The sequence below is a fragment of the Rissa tridactyla genome, chromosome Z, assembly GCF_028500815.1.
Source record: "Rissa tridactyla isolate bRisTri1 chromosome Z, bRisTri1.patW.cur.20221130, whole genome shotgun sequence".
In the NCBI taxonomy this organism is placed as follows: Eukaryota; Metazoa; Chordata; class Aves; order Charadriiformes; family Laridae; genus Rissa; species Rissa tridactyla.
The window spans coordinates 75764457-75774212 of record NC_071497.1 but is presented as its reverse complement, the minus strand read 5'-3'; the positions used below and the strand labels follow the sequence as shown (position 1 = coordinate 75774212).

Sequence of the window (9756 nt, the reverse complement as noted above, 5' to 3'; positions counted from 1 at the left end):
GGTGGGTGAGCCCTAGTCGCAGACTGGCTCTTGTGGGGTTTTGCTAAGGGGAAAAAGATGTGCCTCCCCCCAGGAGAGACGTGCCCCTTGCTCTCTCTCCTCTCCCACCTGCAAGGTGAGGGGAAGGCAAGGAGCCTAGCATTCCTCCTGAAAATGCCCCCGTGGGGAGCAGCAGTGCCCCAGCGCTGGCATTGATGAAGCAGGGCTGGGCATCTTGCTTCCTTTTCCTTGTTTTTCTGCCAGCATGCTGTTTGAAGGCTGCACCTGCCTGGTTTTGAAGGGGGTGGGAGGGCACCCAAGGTCTTTTTTCTCAAAAGCCAACTCTTAATCCATAAGTGTTGTCAGGGCTGGGGTGGGAAGCAGCCTGTCCTCCCCGTGGGGACCATCCCCAGCTCTTCCTTGCCCTGGGAGATGGTGCAGGCAGAGCATTGCTGCGGTGGCCCGGTGCTGCCAGTGGGTGATAAATGGCCTTTTCTTTGCTCCCTAGGGGAGAGTTCCCGCATCCGCCTGGGCAGAGGAATAATGTTATCCGGGAAAGGCAGGTTGTCCCGGATGTGGCCCCCACGGACCAGCCGATGTTGTCCTCCCACGGCAGAGCCCCTGGGTGGTGGAGAGGGACCAAGATGCTCTCCGTTAGGGCCACTGTGGCAAGGTTGGAGGGGGACAGGGGTGCAAGGACACTGGCAATGGCTCACCTGGGCTGCCCGCCTGCGCTTGTGACATCCCAGCCCAGCTGGCAAAGGACAAAAGCAGATGCTGAAGCCAGCACGGCTTCTGACTGGGCTGGGTTTTATTGCTGTGACCCGTCAGCATTGCTCCTTAACCCCAGGCAGTAGGTGCCCACAGAGTTTCTTTCAAAGCTTGGGCCATTTGGTCTGTATCAAGGAATATTTCTGCTCTTTCCTCTTCTTTTGACTGTATCGCTTCAATAAAACTCCTATCTGTCAGGCTCAGCTTTCAGCAGCTTCCACATGGGCACTGCTGTGGGCTGGGAGGACAACCCTTGGTTACAGATGAGATTTTCTCTAGTATTTGCCTGTACTACTGTTTTTTGAGGCTGACTCAATCCCAGCTTGAGCAGCAAGTTTAACGATTCATTAACCCTTTCTTATTGTTAATTAACCCTTTCTTGACCCCTGGCATACGTGGGTTTAAACCACAGCCCTGCCAACTTTTAACTTCTTGAGCACTTTCTACTTTGGACTTCTTCCCTGCTGGCCCGTTCCCCCTTCCCCATTCCCGGCTGTGCCAGGGCTCAGGCATGGCACGTCAGGATTTAGCCATGGTAATGATTGCCAGCCCTGAGCCGCTTCACTGGCTGCCCTTTGGAGGGTGCAAACCCCACGGAGATAGCCCTGCACTTTTGCTTGTTTTATGGAGGTGGTGGAGGCCCCATCCCCGGAGACATTCAAGGCCAGGCTGGATGAGGCTCTGAGCAACCTGATCTAGTTAAAGATGTCCCTGCTCGCTGCAGGGGGGTTGGACTAGGTGACCTTTAAAGGTCCCTTCCAACCCAACACATTCCATGATTCTATGATTTTATTTTGCTTGTTGTCCCATCCCTGGAGGTGTTCAAGGCCAGGCTGGATGGGCCTTTGAGCAATCTGGTCCAGTGGGACGTGTCCCTGCCCATGGCAGGGGGTTGGAACAAGATGAACTTTAAGGTCCCTTCTAACCAAGAACATTCTGTGATTCTATGATTTTTGACTCGGCTGAGGCTGGTCAGCAAATCCACCTCCTTGAGCACCAAGCTGATCCCAGCACCTACAAGATAAGTCTCTGGGCTAGGGGTTGTTATACATAGGAAAGATAGAAGTTATGGGCAGATAGCACCAATATTGTTTGTGTGATGCTAAAATAAACCTGCAGCTACGAATGAGCTGTGGGTTGCCATGAGTAGTGGTGCCAGTGTGGAGGCCTTGTGTTGCCCACCCCCATGCCCACGAGTGTCCGTGAGGTCCCTGAGGGAGCTCCCTGAACCAAGGTGATGGCAAGGGGGTGACAGCTGCCCCTCTTGCCCCCTGCAACTTTCCCAGACCGACCGTGCTTGTTATCACACACCTCCGCCGCACTCCAAACTGTGCCTGCCTGCTGAAAAACCAGACAAAGCAAACAGCAGCTATATGGGAAAACAAACCTTGCCCTGCAATTAATTTCTAAGACAGAGGGAAGCAAATACCCGGGGCATGAATTCCCTGTGGGCAGCCAGCTCACTGCGGGCAGAGATGTGAGAGAGATGTGGGGCTCCCGCAGAGAGGATACGGGGGCGTTGAGATGGCGGCAGTAGCAACACGGCGCTCCCCAGCCTGGGTAATGATTAATTTTACTGTCGGAGAGAAACTGGGGCTCAAATGTGAGATTAAAGGGAAATGAAATTCGGGAAGCATTTCTGAGATGTTGCCAAGAATTGCCTTGTCTCCCTTTTAAGAAAAGAAGCATTTTCCGGTACGTGGGTCTCCATCAGCTCTTGCTGTAATGACTGGGGCAATTAAAACACACATATTTTAGGAGACTGCCTTGAAAATCACTGAGGAATGGGGGAGAAAATATGGTGTGAACCAAGCCACTTCAGCATCCCCAGACAGCAACAACTATAATGTAAGAGGAATTACATAAACCGTACTTAAAGTTACCTAAGAATCCCTACATAAATACGATTTTTATCAGTATTAAAATGTGATGTCCAAGACATTCGGGGAATGTTTGTTTTTTTGTAAATGAAATAGTTTCCTTCCAACAAAAGCCAGCTTGTAAAAACAGCAGCAAACCTTCCTGCCAGCCCTGGTGAGAGGAGACCTAGTGCTTTGTAGTCAGATCTGCGGCTGCTTCAGTACCCGGCGGGGAAGGGGGATAAATCAGAGCCCTGGAATGAGCCTGGTGCTGGGTGGGTTTGCATGAGGATGCTTGGTGAGGGGGAGCGGGGTGAGGCTGTGTGCTGCAGGTGCATTGGGGTTCACGCTCCTTGGAACCCCTGTGTGCCCCTGGGCACAGCGGTGGGGTGGCAAACCGAGGGCGGAAGGGACAACATCCCCTGAGAGGGGTTTTCCCCGGCTGAGCAATCTGTCCTGGCAGCCACTGACCTGCCGGAGCCAGGGCTGGCCTGAGAGGTGCCAAGGAAGTATGAGCAAGGAGGAAGGTTTTCGGTAGGCACTTCTGTGAATCGCTGCCGGGAACTGCAAGTTCAGAAACACCCAGATTGCACAAGCCCCTGGCTGGAGCTCCCACCGTCCACCCTGGCAGCAATAAAAAGGCGAGGGAGCAGGCACATCGGCAGAGCCCGTCGAGGAGCGCATCCCCAGGTACACCGGCTGCCTGCCCGCTGCAGAGATGGTGCAAGCAACTCCCTTCCTCCTGATGCTCAGCCTGGCCCTGGTGGCTCCTGGCTTCTCTGCGAGAAAGGTAAGGGCAGGGCTGGGATGAAGAGGGTGGGCAGGGGGGCTGCAGCTACCGGGGGTGCCCGGAGCCACCCTGCCCACTCCTGCATTGTGCGCTGACACCAATGCTGTGTCCCCTCCACTCAGCAGTGTGTGCTGAGCGGGCGTTGGGTCAACGACCTGGGCTCCAACATGACCATCGGGGCTGTGAACGGAAAAGGCGAATTCACTGGCAGCTACCACACGGCCGTGACTGCCACGAGAAATGAGATCCAGCTGTCACCGCTGCAGGGGTCCCAGCATCGCACAAACAACAAGGGCCAGCCCACCTTTGGGTTCACAGTCAATTGGAGCTTTTCAGGTGCTTCTCCTTTCCCAGCCTCCCCTTGGTGTCCCCAGAGCTCCCCCTCCCCTGCCTCTGGTGTCCCCAGACCTCCCCTGCCCTCCCCTCTGGTGTCCCTGATGCTCTTCTGCCCTCCCCTGTGATGTCCCTCATGATCCCCTACTTTCCTCATCAGGGTTTCCAATGTTCCCCCATCCCCAGTGCTGTCTCCTGTCCCCTGTTGTTTTCCCTGATGCTCTCCCATCCTTGGTCCCAGAGCTCCTTGGCTGCTGTCACCTCCCAGTGCCAGGGAACAGAGGATGGGCTGGGGGATGAAGCCCACTGGTGTTTCCCCATCTCTATGCGAGACCTCCATCTCTCTGACCCCTCCTGCCCACCTTACCTGTCACTGCTGTGCCTCTGGAGGATAGGGACAGCCGGGGTCTACTCTCCCTTGCCTGGGGCAGGCTTCAGGGCCACGGCTCAGCACTGATCTGCCACCCCGGCCATGCTCCCTTCCACCTCCCACCCTGTCCCTGCAGACTCCGTCACTGTCTTCACGGGCCAGTGCTTCGTGGATGAGAATGGAAAGGAGGTTTTGAAGACCATGTGGCTCCTGCGGTCCCGTGTGGACAACATCAATGATGACTGGAAAGCCACCAGGTGAGCCCCCTGTCCCTGCCCCACTCGGGTCCCCTGCGCATCCCTGGGGGGTTAGGGGCGTCTCCCATCCTGCGGTGCTCAGTGCCCGGCAGAGCTGCAGCCAGTGTTGGGGTGACCAAGGATGGGGGACTCATGCACGACCTCCCCGGGGGGCGCAACAAGGTGCAAACGCTGCTGGGGGGTGGGATGGGGCTGGCTGGGCATTCGGCACCAGGAGGGTGCGTTTGCCCTGTGCAAGGGTGCATTTCCCACCCTCACGTCTCCTCCCTCTGTGTCCCCGCAGGGTCGGCATCAACATCTTCACCCGCCTGCCCTCCTCGCAGAAGGAGTGATGGTGGCAGCAACAGGGTTCCTGGGCCAGCAGCAGCACTGGGCATTGCCGGGGTGTGGCGCCCCCCCCTGCCCCACCACCTGGTTCTCCCAATAAAGCTTTGCCACAAACACCCACCAGGCTCCTGTCATGTCATGACTCAGTGCCCATATTCCCTCGACAACCCCCCCGTGGCATCCCATGGCCTCTCCTGTCACCCTCCCCGAGGCTTGGTGTGCGTCCCTTGCCATGACCCTCCACCGCAGCCCCCACCACCCTGCCATGCTCCCACAGGACCCTCGCCTTGCCCCGGGAAGCAGGACCTCGCTCAGTCCACCGCGGTGGGCAGTGGCCCGTTTCCCACCGGGGTGGTTTTTGGCAGGAGGCCCGGCGTGGGCGGCCGCTGCCTGGCCTCAGCCCCCTCCGCTATAAAAGGGGCCGAGCGGGCACAGGGCACAGCCACCGCCGCCGGCATGGGGAGCCTCAGCTGCTGCCTCCTGCTCGCCGTGGCCCTGCTCACCCCCTGTGCGGCTGCCGCCAGGAAGGTAAGGGCAGCCTGGGGACAGTGCCTGGCTGGGGGGACTACCTGCTCCTGCCATGCCGTGCTGTGCCATGCCATGCTGTCCCCAGGGTGCAGGGTGACCGGATGAGGGGCTGCATGCCCTGGCCGTGCCGTGCCGTGCCATGCCATGCCGTGCTGTGCTGTGCCACGCTGTGCTTTGCCACAGGGTGTTGTGCCGTGCTGTGCTGTGCCATGCCGTGCTGTGCCACGCTGTGCTGTGCTGTTCCGTGCCATGCCGTGCCATGCCGTGCTGTGCCATGCCGTGCCACTCCTGAGGCACAGTGTGCATGGCTGAGGGGGTTGCATGCTTCCACTGTGCCATACCATGCTGTGTAGCACCATGCCGTGCTGTGCCATGCCATGCTGTGCCATGCTGTGCTGTGCTGTTCCATGCCACGCCGTGCTGTGCTGTGCCGTGCTGTGCTGTGCCGTGCCGTGCCGTGCCATGCCGTGCCATGCCACCCCTGAGGCACAGTGTGCATGGCTGAGGGGGTTGCATGCTTCCACTGTGCCGTGCCACGCTGTGCCGTCCCCGCATACAGTGTTCGTGCCCGAGGAGCGGTGTGCACCTGCTGTGCCACCCCAGGGCACAGGGTGTGTGGCCAAGGGGGCTACCAGCTCCCGCTGTGCTGTCCCTGGGGTAGTGTTGGTCACCCACCCCTGGTACAGGGGGTACCCGGCATCTCCCAGTTCTGCCCTGTGCTGCCACAGGAGGGAGAGGTGCTGGCCCAGCTGGTGCCCATGCCACCAGTGCCAGCTGCTGTGCGAAGGGGCCGTGCCAGCTTGAGATACAGGAGGCATGTGTCCCACTGCCCAGGCAAGCTGGAGAGGGGGGCCATGGCTCGGCATTGCCTAAGGTGCCAGCAAAGCCCCCTGGTCCCCAGTGTGACCTGCAGGGCCTGTGGAGGAATGAGCTGGGCTCCAACATGACCCTCTCAGCCCTGGATGCATCCGGGACCTTCTCGGGCTCCTACCACACCGCTGTGGCAGCCACCAACAAGCAGATCCTGGTGTCACCCCTGCAAGGGGCCCAGCAGCACTCCAGTGACAAGGGGCAGCCCACCTTTGGCTTCACCGTGCAGTGGCAGTTCGCAGGTACAGGGGTACCCAGCACAGCATCCCGGGACAGCCGGCCATCCCCGGCCCAGGCTGGCAGTGGGGTGTCCCCTGGCTGGTCCCCCACACCCCCCGTGGCACCAAGAAACCCTGGCCGTGGCCACGGACAGGACACATGCACTCACTCCGGCCATGGCATGTGATGTCTGTCTGGGGTGGGTGGCCAGGGTGTCTGTCTGTCTGGGAGATGTGTTGGGGGTGTCCCTCTGCCTGTCCAAGGGAAGTGGCAGGGGTGGTGCCCATATATCTGTCCAGACGATACTGAGGTGACCCATCTGGGCAATGTGGCAGGCAGGTCCATCTCTCTGTCCAGGATATGGGGCAGGGGGTGTCTGTCTGTCTGCCGGGATCAGGTGGCCCAAGTTCCCGTGACTGAAGCCACCGGCTCTGAGCCCCCTGTGCCCTCCTTGAACCCCGCCAGACTCCATGACTGCTTTTGTGGGCCAGTGCTTTGTGGACCGCCGTGGGAAGGAGACACTGGAGACCACGTGGCTCCTGCGGGAAGAGGTCCCATCCCGCAGGGATGTCTGGAAAGCCACCAGGTGAGCCCTGAACCTGCCCTCCCACCACCGCCCTCTCTCCCCTCCTGCTGACAAGGCTTCCCCGCAGGGTTGGCACCTCCATCTTCACGCGCATCAAGTGATGGGGTGGGGCGAGGACTGGAGCTTCCTGCACCCTGCTGTCCCACCTGCATGCCTGAGGATCTCCGCTGCCCTGTATCCAGGCTGGGCTCCCACCTGCTCCCAGCATCCTGGCCAGGAAGCACACCCTTGCCCTGTCCTACTTCCTCCCAGTGCCCCCCAGCAGCCTGCTGGTGGGGAACCTTCCCAAAACTTCTTGCCCCTGCACATGGAGCTGAATAAACCTTTATCTGCCTGTCAGAGAGCCGTGCCCCACATGTCCCTGGGGTGCAAGAAGCCACTCTGTGGCCGTGGGCAGGTTGAGGTGGGGGGCAGGCAGTGGCTGGTGTTTGAAGGGGCTGGGAGGGCTGGGGGACAAAGCGGGTACAGCAGCTGGGTAATCATAGAATCGTAGAATGTTGTAGGATGGAAGGGAACTTAAATCATAGAATCATAGAATGTGTTGGGTTGGAAGGGACCTTAAAGCTCATCTAGTTCCAACCCCCCTGCCCTGGGCAGGGACACCTCCCACCAGACCACGCTGCTCAAAGCCCCATCTAACCTCATCTTGAAGGCCTCCAGGGATGGGGCATCCACAGCTTCCCTGGGCAACCTGTTCCAGTGCCTCACCACCCTCACAGTAAAGAATTTCTTCCTAATATCTAATCTAAGTCTACCCTGTTCCAGTTTGAAACCATTACTCCTCATCCTATCACTACATGCTCTTGTATAAAGTCCCTCTTCAGCTTTCTTACAGGCCCCCTTCAGGTACTGGAAAGCTGCTGCAAGGTGTTCTTTTCTCCAGGCTGAACAACCCCAGCTCTCTCAGCCTGTCCTTATAGCAGAGATGCTCTAACCCTCTGATCATCTTTGTGGCCCTCCTCTGGACTTGCTCCAACAGGTCCGTGTCCTTCTTATGTTGGGGGGTCCAGAGCTGGATGCAGTACTCCAGGTGGGGTCTCACCAGAGTGGAGTAGAGGGGCAGAATCACCTCCCTCGCTTCGGGCTGCTCTCAAGTCATTCTCTGCCCAGTCTGTATTGTTGCTTGGGATTGCCCCAACCCAGGTGTAGGACCTTGCACTTGGCCTTGCTGAACTTTGTGAGGTTCGCACAGGCCCACCTCTCAAGCCTGTCCAGGTCCCTCTGGATGGCGTCCCTTCCGTCCAGTGTATTGGCTGCTCCACACAGCTTGGTGTCATCAGCAAACTTACTGAGAATGCACTAAATCCCAACATCCATGTTGCCAACAAAGATGTTAAATAGTACCAGTCCTAGTACCAAACCTGAGGAATGCCACTCACCACTGGTCGTCACTTGGGCACCAAGCTGTTGACCACAGCTCTTTGAGTGCAGCCATCCAGCCAGTTCCTTATCCACTGAGTGGTCCATCTGCCAAATCCACATCTTCCAATTTAGAGACAAGGATGTTGTGCAGGACAGTGTCAAACGCTTTGCTCAAGTCCGGGTAGATGCTGTCTGTTTCTGTTCCCTTATCCACCAACGCTGTAACCCTGTCACAGAAGGCCACCAAATTTGTCAGGCATGGTTTCCCCTTAATGAAGCCATGTTGGCTGTTGCCTTATTTTCCATGTGCCTTTGCAGAGTTTCCAGGAGGATCTGCTCCATGATTTTGTCAGGCACAGAGGTGAGACTGGCTGGCCTGTACTTCCCTGGGTCTTCCTTTTTTCCCTTTTTAAAAATAGGGGTTATGTTTCCCCTTTTCCGGTCACTGGGAACTTCACCAGACTGACACAATTTCTCAAATATGATGGATAGTGGCTTAGCACCTTCATCTGCCGGTTCCCTCAGGACCCGCAGATGAATCCCATCAGGTCCCATGGACTTGTGTGCCTTTAGGCTCCTCAGCTGGTCTCAAACCTGGTCTTCTCCTACAGTGGGTGGTACTTCATTCTCACAAACTCTGCCTTTTTCTTCTGTAACTTCCCACTTCCCAGATATGGCCTTGGGCTCTGGCAGGTGCCTTCTTGCCTGTGCACCCATTTGGGGCACCCACAGGGGCCGTGTGGTGAGCGTCCCCAGGCAGCATCCCTGGCATGAAGCAGCGGGATGTCCCATGTCCGGGGGTCAGGGTGAAGGCTGCATGCAGGCAAGCCAGCACACCCGCCTGGCCTCAGCCTGCACCTGTGCACCCCACTCTGCTCCATCTTCCTGTTAAACTGCATTTCCAGCTACTCTCTGGGTGGGGGGTTTGATCCTGGGTGCACATATGGGACAGGGCTAGGTGCCAGCCCCCACAGAGGGGACAATGGTCAGGAGCTGGGAGCCTGGGCTGTTGGGATGGTCCAAAGTCCAGGCTCCATATTGGAGGGACCAGGGGAGAAACCTGCGGCTCCAGGGACAGCTACTGGACAGACTGTGTGGCGAAGGCCAGATACTGGAGGGATCCGTGCTGTATATTTGTACATTTGCGTGTATTTCCCACTACCTGGCTGTCACCCCATCAGCCAGAGGGTGGAACAAGATATGACTCCTTTCAGATGCTCACATGCACATGACAATGTCACCTGTACATTAAACATTATTTTGTCAGCTCATTAAGAAAGAAAAAAAAACACACACATGAAACAAAGGCCTAGTACACTTTGCACAGACTCATCTAAGACATGAACTCACTAATTCATCACTTCAGCAACTTCCAAAGTTTCTAACTCATAAATTCCCTAATCGGTAATGCACAGCTCCTAATGCGGGTGTCCCTGCGCACCTCGGGGAGGAGCCATGCAGGCAGGGAGAGGCACAAAGGGATGGGAGGAGGATGCTGCGTAGGG

General features: G+C 57.6%; 2 protein-coding genes across 3 annotated transcripts; both read left to right on the top strand.

Annotated features, from left to right (window-relative positions):
- Positions 1-3240: 3240 nt before the first annotated feature.
- Positions 3241-4806, top strand: LOC128902399 (avidin-like). Of its 2 annotated transcripts, none has more exons than XM_054185370.1 (4): positions 3241-3399; positions 3522-3735; positions 4239-4359; positions 4643-4806. In XM_054185370.1, the coding sequence occupies exons 1-4, from the start codon at positions 3328-3330 to the stop codon at positions 4689-4691; spliced, it is 456 nt and encodes a 151-aa protein (XP_054041345.1). In that variant the 5' UTR covers positions 3241-3327; the 3' UTR covers positions 4692-4806. The 2 variants fall into 2 exon arrangements, with proteins under 2 accessions (XP_054041345.1, XP_054041346.1); XM_054185371.1 differs by having other exon boundaries at positions 3244-3399; positions 3525-3735.
- A 286-nt stretch (positions 4807-5092) lies between these two features.
- On the top strand, positions 5093-7228 carry LOC128902632 (avidin-like). The gene is made up of 4 exons (XM_054185931.1): positions 5093-5214; positions 6116-6326; positions 6769-6889; positions 6957-7228. The coding sequence occupies exons 1-4, from the start codon at positions 5143-5145 to the stop codon at positions 6988-6990; spliced, it is 438 nt and encodes a 145-aa protein (XP_054041906.1). The 5' UTR covers positions 5093-5142; the 3' UTR covers positions 6991-7228.
- Positions 7229-9756: the final 2528 nt, after the last annotated feature.